Here is a 17,663-nt window from a genome sequence, read left to right on the forward strand (position 1 = left end):
CTGGAACCTCTTCTGGGTCTCCCACGCGGGTGCAGGGTCCCAAAGCATTGGGCCGTCCTCGACTGCTTTTCCAGGCCACGGGCAGAGAGCTGGATGGGAAGTGCACCTGCCGGGATTAGAACTGGTGCCCATATGAGATCCCAGGGTGTTCAAAGCGAGGACTTTAGCCGCTAGGCCATGCCACCGGGCCCCCCATTATACTATTCTATGAGAAGAAACCAGGAAAAATTTCTTTGTACATTGCATAGAGACAACTACTTCTCTGTCCCCTCCACCTCTTTTCTACTTTTTGACAACTTCATACTTGAGAATGACTTCCTCTAAAAATCTGATGGCTTAATAACCTGTGACTAGAAATCCAGGAAAGAAACCAGTGAAAATATAAACACAACATAACATCCCTCTGCACTTGTCCGGCTCTGGCACAGACTTGTGTATGATCTCAGGGGTGCAGCTCCCACAGTCTCTGAACCACCTACCATGAGTGTAGATGAGTAACTAAGCATGAACCACTTCAGAAAAATTGGAAGCTCTACTTTCCATTTGGGAGCTTTCCTACTTAAACAGGTAGACTTATTTAAATCTCATTAGGAATACTTCACACAGTATTAGGAAATAAACTTTCCACTTGGCTAAAAAAAAATAGAATTAAATCATTGCCGTGTATTTGTGGCACTATGGATTGTTTATCCAAAAGCCATCATCCTCTCTTCACAGTTCCTACAAGACTACCCCCCTTCTTGTCACTTTTGTTTAGATACTGCATAGCCATGCTGATTGCAAGAGGCTGGGCTTTTTTGGCACCTCAACGATGAAACTACATGATCATGTGTGGCATTTCATTCACCTTGGCGAAGACTGGTTACTAAAGGACATTTGGGCAACTGTGGCTAATGAACTACAGGCCTTCTGCAGAAGTGTCCCTTGATCTATAAAGAAGAAAGGAGTTCTCTCCCTCCCTTCTTTGGGACATCATTGTTTGAGAATGTGATGCTTGGAACTGCTGCAACCTCTCTAGAGGTTACAGATGGCCCAAAGAAATCTTGGAGCTCATTAAACTCAACTGTCTCATTTTTTTTTTTTTTTGGTTTATTAATATTCCCCAGTGGAAATCAAAACTATGAAGTCCACCATTAAGTTTGGGAGCCACTGATAAACATAGCTGCAATCTGATTAATTAAGTGGTATTTTAGAGACAGAAGCTTATAATATGATCCTGTTAACCATGTAATAATTTCCAGACTAGTATCCTACATGAATTAATCAACAGAGTAGGCAGCTTACTTCTAGAATACTTTAAAAAATTGAATCTAAGCTTACTCTAAGATGGTGGATTGAAAAGTTCACAGAATTATAAAGGTGATTAGCAATGGATTTGGATTTGTCATAAATATTACAGTTTAGCCCAAATGAAAATTATTTTGGTATTCTTTATTGGTCATACCCTATTTGGTGCTTAACTCAAATAGCTTTGCCCAGTGTTACAAGCCAGTTAGAAAAGTGATATGCCCATTTTATAGATGAGGAAATGGAAGTTAGATGAAGTTAAATACCTTGCTCAAGATCATAAAACTAGCAAGCTGATTAGCTGGGATTTTCAAGCCCCTAATCACTGTAGTTCTGTGCCCAGGAATCAATGTAACTTCATCTTGATTGAGGTGTGTGGCCGACACTCTTGGGGGTGTCTAATACTAGTTCCTTCTTTTTCCTTTCAAACAGAACTCCTCTTTGTTTGGAAGTGACTCATGGTCAACTTAATGAATGGTGGCAATCCTATTTACCGAGTGACTGATCTGAGGTAGGCAGGTGACCACGTGGGAGGTGAGCAGGTGACCATGTGGGAGGCAGTCTGGGAAAGACTTTTCTTCCTCATAAAAGTGGCTGTGAGTGCTCCTTAACCCTCCCTTCCTGCTTCCAGGATATCAGGATTGCACAGTGACCTCTGAGGATATAATGTCTAGAGCTGTGGCAGCTACACTGCAATTAAGAGGTGACAAAAGCCAACAGGCTTGTCATGACACTGAGCAAACCCAAGAACTCGATTCCAAGACTAACCTTGAAATGACCAATAGTTGGAATTCTTGTTAAAGATGCAATATATGCCCTCAAGCTTTGGGCTATTGTTCCTTATGGCCAGAGGCATGCTAAACAGATGGGATCTAGGCGGGGGAGAGGCTTCCTGAGTTTTAGCCAAAATAGTTGATGTGAAGTTTGTCAACACTCCATCCAGGAATCCATTAGTCCAGGTAGTAGTTTTATCTCACGTCTGCATGCTGGGTACTTCCCTTCACCCTGCTGATACACAGTTCTTCTTTTTTGGGAAACTGGCTGAGGACGGACCACATCCAAAGGCTCCTCTGGCTTCCAGTGGGATTTAGCCCAGGAGATGGGACAGAGGAGGTGGGATGTTGGTCCCCAGCTTCTTTTTGGTGATGACGCAGAAGTGCCTCTGCCCACTGCAGGTCACAGGCTCTGATCAAACTGGACTCTCCGGCCCTGTGTTTTAGTAACGGTTCCTTCTCCTGCCTTCATAGATCTAGGAGCTGGGAGCCCCAGGGTTCCACGCCTCCCTTGTGGTTTCCCACGCCTTATGCATGTTATTTGTTTCCTGCCAGAATGCTGCCTGGTGCAATGATGGGAACGAAATCACAGCCACTGTCCTGGCTTGGTTCAGTCGATCTGAGATGTGCTGAGATTCTGGGGGAGTTATTCACAGTCTAAATACTGGCTTTCTTCTGCCACTAAAGGAGAGCAAAAGCAAAATCAAAGTGTCAGAGCACAGAAGCCATGAAATCAGAGAAGGCTACCTGGAAGAATTAACATTTGGGGAGCTAGCGCATTTGCTCAGCTTTCCAAGTGCTAGGATCCCATATAGGCGTTGGTTCACGTTGGGGCGACTCCACTTCCCATCCAGCTCCCTGCTTGTGGCCTGGGAAAGCAGTGCAGGTCAGTCTAAACCCTTGGGACCCTACACCTGCGTGGGAGACCCAGAAGAAGCTCCTGACACCTGGCTGTGGATCAGTTTGACTACAGCTGTTGTGGCCACTTGGGGAGTGAACCAGCAGATGGAAGATCTTTCTGTCTCTCCTTCTCCCGGTAAATCTGCCTTTCCAATGAAAATGAAAAAATCTTAAAAGAAATGGCAGTTGGGATGAGAAAAGATATAATTTCTTCAAAGACACGGAATGAAGGGCATTTCAAAGACAGGGAAGGCAAACGAAGCCAGGGAGGAAAGCTCAGGAGTTTCTTAAAAAAACAAAAACAAAATAAAATAATAAAGTAAGTGTTGGAAAGACACTGGGGTGTCCATTTGGCCAAGGTCACACAGCAAGTAAGTATGGTGGCTACGAGGCGAGTTCCGAACGCACCTTCCACCACCAAGCACTCCACACCACATCTTGTCCCAGGCAGGAGGCCTTCTCCCTACAATGCAACCTCCAGGAGAGCAGGACCTCTGTTTCAGTCACCCCTGAAGCCCAGGAGCTAGCCCAATTGCTTTGGGCCACAAATTCAGCATCAACTGCTACTGGCGCACTAAGCCGCACTCCTTTTCTGGCAGGCACCATGCAGCTCTCTCACAAGAATCTCACACAATCTTAACCAACAACCCGGCCGGGTGCGTATAAACATCTCCACCTTTCAGCCAAGGCTGCCGCGGTTCAGAGCGGTGGTCTCCTCTGCTGCGCTCACGGCGCAGTTAAAAGAGCAGGGCTTGTCTGCCACCTTCCACGCACAGGACTCCGGAAGCCTGCGGAGCTTCGGCGGCCGTTCAGGAACCATCTGTTGCACCAAGGGAACGGTCGACTCCAGGTTCAGCGACCAGCAGGCCACTCGGGGACTCGGGGCGCGCGGCCGACCAGTCTAACCACCTCGGCTCCTCGCCGCGCCCCGCAGCAGCTCCGCCCCCGGCCGCGCCTGGCTCGCCGGCCACGCCCCCCACCTCAGGGAGTTCAGGCACTCCTCGGATCCGAGTTTTCTCGGGCTCCCGTCGCCGCCCCGGAGGGCCTCTCCCAGCCGGGCGACCCGGAGTCCGGTCCACTTCCCCGCCCCTCCCCTTGGGCCTCCAGCTCACTCTCCAAACTTCTTTTTTTTTTCCAACCCTCTCTTGAACTTCAGTCATTCTAGTACCCGCCTCCTCCACTCCCATCCACCAATCACCCGCCCTCATCCTCGCCGAGGGCCCGCCCCCTGTCTGCCGGGGCCCAATCTCAGGCGCGAGAGTCGAGAGCCCGGCTCGTTCCCAAGCGCCCGGCCTGTGACGGCAGCGCGCCGGGCGCCGCGCGGCGGGAGGGGGCGGGGCTGTGGCTGAGGGCCGGGCGGGGGGAGGGGAAGGGGGGAGGAGGAGGAGGAGGTTGCGGCGGGTTTGAAAGCGGCAGTTTCCTGGCAGCCTGGGCCAGGCGTCGGTCTCCGCGCTCCAGCTCCGCAGCGGCCGCGATCGATCCGGCGACGGGTCTACACGCGCTTCTGCGCGCCCCCGACGGATTATTTTTTTACGCCCGATCCGGCTCTTCCCGTCCCCCCCACCACCTCCCCTCGCCTCCCCGCCCCCCTGCCTCAGCCTTTCCCGCCGCTGGGGCGCGGAGCCCGGGGGCCAGCCGTCGGCAGTGACCCCGCCCGGAACCCCTTCTAGAACCGCCCGGGGACAAATTCCCTTTCTCTTTCTTCGGCCCGGTCAGCTCCGGAGAGCGCAGCCGGGAGGGGCGTCTTGGGGCTCGCAGGGGTCGACCCCCGGCGGGCTGTGGTGGTGGGTGTTGGGGGGCCCCCCCGGAGCGGCGAGGCCCCCCACCCCTGAGCCGGGTTACGGCGGGCCGCCCGGGGTGCCCAGGCTGAGAGGGGGGCGGGAGCGGCGCCCCGGCCGCCCGCGCGGGGTCTCCCCCATGGTGCAGCGGGGTTCGGGATGTCGAAGACGCTGAAGAAGAAGAAGCACTGGCTCAGCAAGGTGCAGGAGTGCTCGGTGTCCTGGGCCGGGCCCCCGGGCGACTTGAGCGCCGAGATCCGGGGCGGCGCGGAGCGCGGCGAGTTCCCCTACCTGGGGCGGCTCCGCGAGGAGCCCGGCGGGAGCACCTGCTACGTCGTGTCGGGCCAGGCGCCCAGCCCGGGGGATGTGCTGCTGGAGGTGAACGGGACGCCGGTCAGCGGGCTCACCAACCGGGACACCGTGGCTGTCATGCGCCACTTCCGCGAGCCCATCCGTCTCAAGACCGTGAAGCCAGGTACTGCCTTTCTGTGATGCTGGTGGTGGGGAGAGGGGTCACGGCGGTCCGTGGTGGGCGTCCTGGGGCGTCGGCTTCTCCCCCCTCCGATTTCTAGGGTGTGCCTGACTCCCTGGGGAGAAGTGGTGATGGGGTGGGAAAGCGGTGCTGAGTCCCATTTTGCAGATTGGAAAACTGAGTTTCTGGATTTGCTGTGACTGCCCTGTCACACACAACTGCGACCAGAGGCGCTGGGTTTTTCCTAAATGTATGGCTCCGTCTCCCACCGCAAGCAGATTTTTTGGCTAGAGGGGAGGCCAGCCGGTCCCTGTGTTGCTTTGTGGAGAAGGTCCTCGGGATTTGTAGCATGTTCTTGGGCACGGTCTTATGCACCTTTTAAAAGGGAATACGGTTTTTACTATTGGTACGCTTGGTGCCAGGGTTCCCACCTGGTGTTGGCGGTGCGGTGCAGCTTAGCTGCTTATGGCTTTCCTACACACCCGCAGACGTCTCCCTCCTTCCAGGTGGTTCAGGTGTCTGGGTGTGGAGGACGGTAGGATATGTGATATCTGCCTCCAGCGGGAGTTTTTGCAAGGAGCTGTTGAATAGAGGTTGGGTTTTGAAGGAAGAGCCAGGTACCCTAGCTGAGTAAAAGGATTTTGTAGAGCTTTGATTTTTCACGGAATTCTGTTGAAGTGGTAGGCGCAAAGAGGACCCGTTGCCCTGGTGTATTTCATGCTAGTAAAATCTGCTGCAAAGCACATTACGTTTAAGGCATACTTGCCAGTTTCAAAGCATTGATCTTGCGTACAGTGAGAGCTGGTGGTGTGTAGTAGTCTTGATGGATTGTTGTCCACTACAACATCGATTCTTTTAGCATGGGTGGGACGTTGTTCTGTCTTCTGTGATGCTTGTAGGAAAGGGAATTAGGATTATAATATTGTTAATATTGTTAGAGATTTTTTTTTCTTTTTGGCTAAATGTGCGCTACTGAGTGTATGGTGCTGCTTAATTGTGATCTGTCCTAGCTATCATTCCATCTCTTCGCTACGGAATGCTAGAAAATTCTGGAGAAAAATTTGTCTACCTCCTTTTTTCCTCAGCAGCTCACTTTGGAAACATCTCTGGTAGGTTCTTGTGCTTAATGGGAACTGATGGTTTGTGGTGCAATGTATACATAGGGGTGAGTGTACTGGCTTATCCATACATACATGGTACTTTAATGTTAAGATTTTCTTTCTATTCCATCATCATCATCATCATCATCATCATCATTTTGTATTTATGCGTTTATGTGAATTTTTCTTTGTTGATTTTAGGAACTCTGGCAGACTTTACAACTTTCTGTTTGTAGTTTTGAGGGTCGCAGAATTCTTTCTGAGCCAAAGGTGAGGAAGGGTAGAGGAAGGGGCTTTCTTGGAGCCAGCACTGTCAGCAATTGTCCACCTAGTAGACGGACAGCGTTTCTGCGGCCAGGTGCCGTTTGGCTCCGTCCCAGGAGGCACTGGGCAGTGAGAGCATCTGCGGCATCACTTTGTGTCTTGTTTTGATTAGTTGAGGCATAAATGAGAGTATAACTGTTATTTAAAGAAAAATTGCTTTACTGTGTTTAGATTGATGAAACAAAGGCATTCCAAGTAATTGTGATGCTTTGGGAAAACTGGGGAAATAGCTCTTTAATGAACATCAGTCTGTCTACATATGATGCAGTTCCTCAGTCTGTATATCGAAGTTAAGAAGATAATTCAAGGTTTAGAGTGTGTTTCATAATGCTCATAATACTCATTTCTGTGTTAAATATACATCTTATGCCTCTGAATGTTGTTTTTATAGTAAGAATACTTTGCCCTCTTGGTGTCTGAAGACACTGTCCGGTTTAGGTATTTAGTCATAGTAAAGAGGATAGCATTGATTGCAATTCAGCTTATAATTATTAGTATAAGGTCTAAATACTCTGCTTGTTCATTTACTTATTTATGTACTTTATATTGATAATTCCCGGTGGACATTATTATGTTGGTGCCACTTGAGATTAATATTATTGTTTCTAAGCAAATTGAGTATATAAGTCTTCATGTGTTTAAAAAACACTATCACTGCTATCTTAGTGTTGTGTTAGGTTTTATGTTAAATGACTTTATTGAATCACTTTTTTAAAAAAAGCAGTGTTTGTTTTAAAATAAGCCAAAGATTTTTGCGCAGTAAACACAAGACTTTTAAATATTGAAAGTTAAGAGCTTGAGATTATTTGTAGAATTTTGGATTTGACTAAAACCAGGATAAATGTCATCTCCAGAGGAGGCAAGGAGCTTCTGCTGCTATGGCTGATGTAGAAGAGGTTAAAACACAGTCAGGGGAAGGAAGGTTGCCCTGCCAGCTTTCCCTTTTATCTGAACTTTGTGAAATGAATTTTTCAATTTAATGAGGTGCTGTAAAGTGTACTTAGCCTTCCTTGTCTTGTCTTGACTAGTGACTGCTAAGCTGTGTCTATAACACGTCATTTAGAAACTAGCAAGTATAAGGATAAAATAGAGAATGTAGGCACATCTCTCAGCTGTAACACTAGTGGGGACTGACTGGGTGCGGGGTAAGGCTGAGCTGGCTTGTGGGCTGTGACTGCCACACCCCTGATAACTCCCTGCCTCCCTTCTCCCTTTCACTGGGTGCTGAAGGAGACCTGCCACAGCCAGCACCATCCATCAAATGACTTCTTGTGTTTCTCCGGCAGTGACTGACTACAGCTTTGATTTGGAGATTTATTTATTGTTTATTTATTTATTTATTTGGTAATCTCTAGTAGACAATGGAAAATAGCTCTGGTCCCTGAAGCTTTTCTGTGGCAATTAAGGAATTTCCTACTACAGTTTAATATTAATATCGTATTTAGCTGTCGGTAGTTTTAATACTTCCTGGTTCTACCATTACTTAGCCCAACTAGTTAGCCATTTGTTAATTATGACTCTGATGTTTATTTTTCTGCAGAGAGAAGTTGTCACTTGAATTTGAACTTTGTTACTTTCCTAGCAGTAAAGGAAGCTGAACTTTGGAACTCAGGGGAAATTGTTTTCGTGATAGTCATACTATGACCAGAATTAACTTGTTTGATTTCACTTCAGAATATGTTCTTAATAAGTTGTAGTTTGATTAGTGATACTGGTAGTTAATTTAGTTCTAAAATTCCCCTAACTTTGAGTGTACAGAATTTTATGAAATTTATAAAGTTGCTTTTCCATGTACCTGTAACATGTATTTAATCATGTAAATATGTGCATTTTTTATTCTGGAGATTAAGTGTTGACACAGTCAGAACCTGATGTCTTTGTGAACTGATTTTTAAGGAACTTACTGTCATCACCTTCTATAGCTAAAGGTGAAAATCAGGGGAACAGTGTTACAGTTTGTTTCAGAAAAACTAATTTGAAGCATCTTTTTAATGTCAGTGAAATATAGGTAAAAAGCCTTGACTGTTGGGGATAACTAATTTATAAGGGAATTTTGCCAAAATGTGCTGATTCCTGGAAATCACTTCCTCATGGTGAAGAAACATGACTAGGAACTTTTAAATAAGGCATATTTATATTATGTAATTAATGAAAAAAAAAAAATCTCAGTGTCTTTCTTTTTGGCCCTTGGATCCTTTTGCAGTGTTTTGTTTGCTTTGATGGAGGAGGTCCTGGCAGATTATTTGGGACTTCTGTGAGTCTTTCTTAGAAGGTTGTAGTGTTTGAAGAAGACAATGGTAAAAGAAAGCAAGTGCCAACCTCCTAGGTTTACAATGGGAAAAATTCTTCAGTACCTTATTTTAAGTTGTAAAAACTAGAGATTGGATGAAATAAGCCTTTTTTGGGGGGAGATGTCACATTTTGATACATGTAAATTTGACAAAGTCCCCCCCCTTTTATATTTTGTTAGCGATTTCTTTTTGTTCTGTTGGTCATAATAACAAGAGGATTCAGGTTGCAGATTCTGTTCACTGATGCCTTCTTTTCACATGAGTGATGAGTTTATATCATAGTGGCAGGACTCAGTGATGTAATGGCTCCTACTACGTCATTGACATCTTCTCTACCCATCATTTTGTGGGAGTACAGTATCCAAACATCTCAGTTATATTTAATCTTATTCATTCTTTTAGTATATCATTTTTTTTCTGGTTGCTTTATTGGTCCTGCTCTTAGATATCTTTTTTTTAAATGGATTTATTTATTTTCATTGGAAAGTCAGATCTACAGAGAAGGATAGACAGAAGGAAAGATCTGCTGTCCATTAGTTCACTTCCCAAGTGGCCATAAGGTCAGAGCAGAGCCGATCCAGAGCCAGGAGCCTCTTCTGGGTCTCCCATGCACTTGCAGGGTCCTAAGGCTATGGGCCATCCTGCTGCTTTCCCAGGCTGCAAGTAGGAAGCTGGTTGGGACGTGGAGCTGCCAGGACATGACCCGGTGCCCATATGGGATCCTGGCACATGCAAGGCAAGGACTTTAGCCATTAGGCTACCATGCCAAGCCCGCTCCCCAGATCTTACAACTTAGTCTATAAAATTTTTTGAGTGACTTTATAAATTATTATTTCCCCTCAGATCCTGAGAAGTACTGTGTAAAACCTTTTGTTATGAGACAAAGTTCATTACTATTTGGTGATCTCTACTTTATATAAGTAGAAAATAAAATAAATTGCCTAAATTTGCCATGACGTCAGTGTCTGACTTTCCCAGGGTAAGAACTCATATAAAGTCCTTGTTCTGTGACCTTCAAGTGCTTTGTAAGTTTTTTCGGCTCTTAACATCTGTGGAGTGTGTTGTAGGAGAGCTTCATTTTTTGAACCATTGTATCTACCTGTTTCAAACCACACCAATTTCAAAGTCATTGTTTGATTCTTTGTGATTTAACAAAGGATAAATGTTTTGTTATTGAAAACTACAAAACTGTCACCTTTAATTATGTTTTGCTTCTCTTATGAGATTTTGAGGAATAATTTCTTTGAAATACTACATTGTGTAGAGAATGCATGTCCTGAATTTTAATCTGTTATCGAGGGCAGGAGTTCCAGTAGCTGGGAGTTAGGGGTTGACAGACTTGTTTGTGGGAAAAGAGAGACAGATCCATTCATTGCTCTTCTCCTTGAAGAATAAATATTATCCAGCATGTTTTCCAAGGAGAGCTGCTTACTTTGATTTATAAAGCAAAACAACAAGCTCTGTTAGTGGTAAGCATTCATTCCCTGCACCAGCTCTTAGTGCTGCACCCCCATGTGGAGTGCTGAGCTGGCTGACAATGTAAAAATGAGTCAGAAATGGTCTCTTATCACGAGTGTGGCAATGTGGTGGGAGCTCAATGACTCACTGGTGAGGAATGCTTGTGGTAAGGATTTCACTTTTATCCCAATATTTAAACTCTTCAGGTAAGTTTTAGCGAGAATTTGGGTGAAAACTAGACTGCTTAATTGGATGTGTACTGTATTCTAAAAAATGATTGTGGGGTTGTATTTTGGAAAGTTTTCGGGATCTCAGGTTTCTCTAATACACACACACAGACACACACACACACAGCAACACACACACACAGAGGAAATGAAATATAAACTGTATTGTCTTTGGGAAAATTCCTTAAATTGCCCATAAAATACCATACTGTCTCATTTTTAGGATAGGTCTCAAAGGCCACTTTTTCACTCATCTTGAAACTGGTTATATTTTGATTGAACACCAAATCAAGCAATTTGCTTGCAATAAAGAAATGTTTTATTCCCATAAAATATATCTTTGAATTCTTAGGAATTGCCCTCATCTTGGTGATCACACAGCATCTGTGAAAATGTGAAATGTGTCTTAGATAAAAGAAAGGTTTCCTGTTTTTTTAATGTCTTGAAAGGGGCCTTGTCACCTGCCCTTATTTTGTGACTTGTGCTGTTGGGGAGGACATGGTGAAGAATTCTGACCTTATTCTGGCTTTGAAAGATGGACAGGTTTTGCTTGAGTGGAATTAGAACCTTTTGAATAGTAGGTAAGAAGCAGAGGAGGAAAAAACACAGGGCAAGAAAATTCAGCACAGAAAAATCTGCAGTGTGGTTCTTCTGAACTGTGTGTGTTTGTGTATAAAAATTTATTTTGAGCCAAATGTACATTATAGAATAATTAGAAAATGAAAGTCGTATTAGTTATTTAAATGTGTAGGTAATTCCACTATTAACTGTCTCATTTTTTTTAATTGGAACTTGAAACATGTTTTCTCATAGAAAAAAATCTTGGTAAGGTGCTTAATACTGTTTCTTCCTTCAGCATTATTCAGCTTTTGATGTAATACTGGATGTATGTTTATTTAAGCTATAACATTAGCTGTAATATAACCATTTAGTAGTACTCTTTGTGATAAACTAGTGTATTTGGGTTGCTTTGGAAATCCAGCCAGTTTTCTGGGAAAAAACAATTTGCTATTGTACTTAAAAAGGATCTCCAAAAAGCTTTGCACCTGAATCCTGCCTGCTTTTTGTAGTCGCGGATGGTTGATTTCCGGTGAAGAGTGATGTCCTAGTATCTCCATTCCCTCTTAGACCCCCACCTCCAACTCCAGCAGTTTTATCCTGATGCAGCCATTTAGATGCATGGCAACAGTTCCAAGGAGCAATTTCCCCCACCTTATCTGTCATTCTTGTATGGCCAGCGGAGCCTGGGCTGCCCTTTGAGGATGATAATTTGGCTTCTGGCATTTCTAAATGTCTAAGAAAGGAGAAACTGTACTCATAGGTGTTCTATTAATGCATACTAAAGATAAACATTGTCTCAGAGACTCGTAAGAGACATAAAGGGTAAAACTTTTTTTCTCCCATAACTTATTTGAGAAATATAGAATAGGAATGGGAAATAAATTTTGATTCAAACTTATTAACAGGATCTTTTATTTAATGGCTTTCCGTATTATATTGGTGTGCGTATGCACAGTGACTGATCTACTTGAAACTTTCTGGCATCTTTGCACCTTTGCTGCTGTTAGGTCTTTATAGAGAATTTAAAACATATTTTTCTTGCTTCAGGAATGTTTGTGAAAAGCTGTACTGTATCTTGTCCTGATTGGGAGTTACATAGGACGAGTGGAATTTTACTATGCACGGTGACATTTAACGGAAGTAGTTTTATGAAATAAAAGTATCCCAGAAGCAGAAAAAGGGAAATATTTATTAATAAATGCTTTGTTCTCTGGGTTGAAATGTGTAGTATAATGGATTAAGTTTCCACTTGTAATACCTCCAACCCCGATGAGCACCAGTTGAAATCCCAGCTGCTTCACTTCTGATTCAGCTCCCTGCCAACATGCCTGGGAGAGCAGCAGGAGGTGGCTCAAGCCGAGCATCCACACGCAGACCTGGGTGAAGCTCCTGGCTCCTGGCTCCTGGCTTTGGCCTGGTCCATGCCTGGGCTTTGTGGCCATTGGAGAATAAATGAGTGTGTGGAAGATTGCTCTTTCTCCCTGTCACCGTTGCCTTTCAAAAAATAAAATAAATCCTAAAAATAAATAAATAAATAAAAATTTCTGAATTTAATCAAAGAGAATTAAACTTGACTGTGTTTTCCTTCAATAGGATGACATAAAAATATCTACTTTAATGGATTAATCCTGGAGATAACATTACTCTTTGGATGTAGTTATCTAGTTTGCAATAAATGTTTTGTGATGTATAGCTTTGCTTTCATAAAAGGGAGGAAAGTCACACGAGGTCGCATTCTGATTTCTCTCTGTGTTAGAATTGTGTAGAAGGCAGAAGATGTTAATTTAGGCCAAGAAGTTATTTACTTGAATGCATGAAAACTCCAGGCATAGTGCAGTAGCAGCGAAATTAATGTTCTCAAGTGATGCTCATCTGAACTACTACTTGGCTTGCTTTGCTTCCAGTTGGCACATTCCTCAGAAAAGAGCAGGGAGGTAATGGAATGCTCCAGTTGCAGAGGATCCACAAAGCTCTTGTCATCCTTGTGTGTGTATCTGAATCCAACAGCAGATATCATGCAAGGTTTGTGCAAGGTCCTGTGCCTATGTCTTGGATCAGTTACTGTGAGAAGAGGGCAATGGGTGGCATGCTTGGGCAGCCTGGGTGACATATCCATTCTTACAATGGGGTGTAGCTAGCATGTGTTATTAACTACAGCAGGACTGTGTAAGACTAATTAAGGGGGCCATCCTTAAAAGGATGGGATGCTACAAAGACAACAGTATCGGAAATGATCTCCTTTCTGTTGCAATATCTCCTGCTTTGAAGCCAACAGTGGTACATAGTTGATATACAAATCGCCATTTATATAAAAAAAAAAAAATATTGACTGTAGACCAAAATGGAAACATAGACTTTACACAAATACTACATTTGATGTTTTTAATTTAAAAGGTGTTTTGTATTTGAAAACAATTTCTCAAACTGAGGTATTGATACTTTATATAATTTGAAAGTGCTTATAATTTTTCCTTATTTCTTTAAAATATCAAGATTCTCTAAATCAGTGATTCTTATTCTTAGAATACTTTGAAGAATCATTTAACATTGAGAAAATGACTACTGGTCTAGTTAAATAATGAAGTTTTTTCACACTTATTTTACTGTTTTGAAAATGAAATTCTAACTGAATTACTGTGAATGGTGTTTTGCTTTTAAAACAATGACTTTTTTTAAGATTTATTTTTAAAATTTTTATTGGAAAGTCAGATATGCAGAGAGGAGGAAAGAGAGAGAGGAAGATCTTCCATCCGTTGATTCACTCCCCAAGGCCCCGTTGGCCTGAGCTGTGCTGATCCAAAGCCAGGAACAAGGAGTCTCTTCCGGGTCTCCCATGTGGGTGCAGGATCCCAAGGCCTTGGGCTGTCCTCGACTGCTTTCCCAGGGCGCAAGGAGCTGGATGGGAAGCAGGGCTGCCAGGATTAGAACTGGCACCCATATGGGATCACGGTGTGTGCAAGGCAAGGACTTTAGCCTTTAGGCTAACGCGCTGGACCCAACAATGACCTTTTAAAAGATGAATTATCTCAAAAAAAAAGATGAATTGTCTCAATAGTGTCATGAATGTATTATTAAAATTTTTTTAATTTATTTATTCGAGAGTCAGATATTCAGAGAGGAAGATTTTCTGTCAGCTGATAGTGCCTGCAACAGCTGGAGCTGAGTTGATCTGATGCCAGAAGCCAGGATCCTCCTCTGGGTCTCCCATGTAGGCCTTGGACTGTCCTCTACTGTTTTCCCAGGCCACAAGCAAGAAGCTGAATGGGTTGTGGGGCTGCCAGGACACGAACCAGTGCCCATATGGGATCCTGGTGCATGCAAGGCGAGGACTTTAGTCACTAGGCTACTGCACCAGGCCTATTAATGTATTATTTATAAGGAGTTCCTAGTAACACCCTTAAAAAAATTTTTTTTAAGAGTTATTTAATTTGAATGAGTTGCAGAGAAAGAGGAAGATCTACCTGCTAGATCATTTCCTATATGGCTGCCAATGACTAGCACCACGCCGGACTGGAGCTGGGAACTTTATCTCAGTCTCCCACATGTGCAGTAGGGGCTCAGACACTGGGCCATCTTCTGCTGCTTTTCCCAGGCCATTAGCTTAATTGCTCAGCTGGATTATAAGCAGGACAGCCAGGACTGAAACTGGTACCTGAATGGGATGCTCCTATTACAGACTGTGGCTTTTCCTACTATGCTGCAGTGCCAGTCCCTTTAACCATGATCTGTTAGAAGTTACCCAAACTACTTCATTGACTCTTAACTTTGAAATGTGGTGTAATGTAGCAGTTTAATTAGCAAAAAGTTATTTGATGTTGTAGGATAAAATCTGACCCCTTTTGTGAAGCTTTTTCCTGTCTTCACTGAGGGAACAGAGGGTTCTTGTAGAAAAGAAAGGCCTGGGTGATGTAGATATCATTTCATATTATTTTGTATTAACCATTAAAAAATTTATTTTCATTGAAGTGAAAGGCAGAGAGATAGATCTTCCATCTGATGGCTTATTTTCCAATTGCCCACAGGAACCAACAGATGAAAGTTTTTTTCACTGTCTTTCCTTCTGCCTTTCCAATGAAAATAAACAAATCTTAAAAAATAAACAACAAAAAAACACTAGAATAGTTTTATGTGTGACAGAATGGGAATTTTACAGTTTTACTGTGTGTTGTTTTATAGATGAAACTTTAGTGCATATTAAATGTTGGTAATTTTTTGGAAAAGTAAATATGTATTGCACATGCAAATAAGTGTTCATGGAATTGGCTGTGATTTACCTATAAGAATCCTAGCAGGGACTTTCTATTTTTGGAAAAGCTATGCACCCTTGGGATATCTTTCAGCCATATTTGGAAAATTACTGCTTCAATTGTGAAAATCTGCATTGTAGAATTCTCCAACATTAATTCTGTATGTTGATTAATTAAGCCATAAAATCTTTTGAAAATCTTAGTCTTTCTTAACTCTGCTTACAGAATTATATCTTAATCCATCTTAGTAGCTTTTAATAGACTACTTTGTCAAAATATTTTCAGTTTTAGCTAAGGATTCTATTCATTCATATTGTTATTGACGTTGGAATGTCCATGCTAATAAAAATTTAAATTTCTTCTGAGTAGAGATAGATTTGCTACTGGTGCTGTCTCACAGTGTAATACTGATGGATGAAATAACACTTTAACCTCCCTCTGGTGGCATCTATGAGTTTAAGCTCTACCTTGCTCTTATCTAATTAGCGGTGTTCAGGCTTGGGGACTTGTCATGGTAATCTGGTTTAATTTACTGAATAAAAACCTTGTGTCAGCGCATTATATACCCATTTCATTTGGCTTATGAGGATTTACATGTTGGCACTTACATCTTCCTGCAAAGAAATGAACCAGTGGTTGTCATATCCCTTTGCACCCGAGAAAACTAAGAAACAGAGAGATTAACACATCGGTGTTCATACAGGCAGGACTATCATCACAAACAATATGGAGTTTGCTTCCTTTTCTGGCTAGAAAATAGTTGTGGTGGTGCCATTTAATCTGTACATCTAAGCTGCATGATAGCTCTTACTAAGAATGACCAACAAATGGGAAGTTAGTATTAATTCTTGCATGAGAGTGTTTTCAGCAGTTTTATATGTATATATTAAAAACTTAGATACTTTAGGATAAGCGTAACTGGGAGAATTCTGTATTTGAGATTGGAGTGATACCTTGTTCTCGTGTTTCCTGTCCTCTTGCTCTGTAATTCACTCACCAGGAAGGTGTTTGTTAGCACACTTATCTGGAGATAGGTAGCTTAGAAAGTGTTCTGGGTAAATATAGGAATGAATACACTGGAATTAGAGGATTTTTTTTTTTATAAGTATGCAGACTATTTTCTTTTTCTTTTTTTTTTTTTTTTCCCTTTTTCCTTCAAAGATTTATTTTTATTACAAAGTCAGATATACAGAGAGAGGAGGAGACATCCGAAGCCAGAAGCCAGGAACCTCCTCCAGCTCTCCCACATGGGTGCAGAGTCCCAAGGCCTTGGGCCGTCCTCAACTGCCCTTCCACGCCACAGGCAGGGAGCTGGATGGGAAGTGGAGCTGCCGGAACCAGAACCGGCGCCCACATGGGATCCCGGCGTGTTCAAGGCGAGGACTTCAGCCACCAGGCCACGCCGCCGGGCCCGCAGACTATTTTTAAAGTTTATTTTGGTAAGTAAAATTTAGTCAAGCTAGTAACTCACTGCAGTCAAGTAGAGCTCTCTGCTTGCAGTCTTCAAGTACTGCACACTAAGATGGATTCTTTTGAAGAGGCGGGTTGTAGAGTGTTGGCACTCTTATTCTTTAAGTGTTTGTGCTGTTATGTTTCGTGTTTAGGCTTAAAATCAGTCACTCAACTGGAAGGAATCATAGCAGGCCAATCAGTACCCTTTAGTCTATGAAGAAGTTGAGGCTTAGCGGTGGCAAGAGTCAGCATGAACCTGGCAAACAGACACTAAGACTTGAATCATCTGGTTCCTTTTATTGTTTTGGTTTCTGGCACAAGCATTTATGTAGAAAATTGATCAAACAAACAAAAACTGTTAAGCATATTCTTTATGCAATCTGCATTCCTTTGGAATTAAGTGTAATGTGCTAAACTCAGTTTGTTAGGCCATCATTATTTATGAGTGTGGTTAGAGTCAGTGGTAACCCAGAAGTTGGAGGACTAATAATTTTAAACATTATATTCCACAGATTTTTTCAGGGCATTTTCACCCTTACATAATAATATAGCTTATGGTTTATGTTTAAAAAGTCATAAAATAATCAGCAGCATAACAACTAATATTTAAGTATATGTTCTTGTTTTAGTTTTTTTCTATCAGATTCTTTTTTTGTTGTTTTTGTTTTTTTAACATATATTTTTATTGCATTTCCTTTTTTTTTAAACTAATTACATTGCATTATGCGATACATTTTTTAATGCACTGGGATCCCCCCCGCCCCTCCCCACACCCTCCCCCCATGGTGGATTG

General features: G+C 43.0%; 1 protein-coding gene across 2 annotated transcripts in view; it reads left to right on the forward strand.

Moving 5' to 3' along the window:
- The first annotated feature begins 4,676 nt into the window (after positions 1 to 4,676).
- Positions 4,677 to 17,663, forward strand: part of MAGI3 (membrane associated guanylate kinase, WW and PDZ domain containing 3) — a 208,757-nt gene continuing 195,770 nt past the window's right edge. Inside the window, exon 1 of one of the 2 annotated variants that reach the window (XM_058660067.1) lies at positions 4,677 to 5,213. In XM_058660067.1, coding sequence (XP_058516050.1) covers positions 4,898 to 5,213 — 316 coding nt within the window. In that variant the 5' untranslated portion in view covers positions 4,677 to 4,897. The remainder of the gene's footprint in view (positions 5,214 to 17,663) is intronic. The other variant, XM_004581911.2, reaches the window with a different exon arrangement.

This window comes from Ochotona princeps, chromosome 2, assembly GCF_030435755.1.
Source record: "Ochotona princeps isolate mOchPri1 chromosome 2, mOchPri1.hap1, whole genome shotgun sequence".
NCBI lineage: Eukaryota > Metazoa > Chordata > Mammalia > Lagomorpha > Ochotonidae > Ochotona > Ochotona princeps.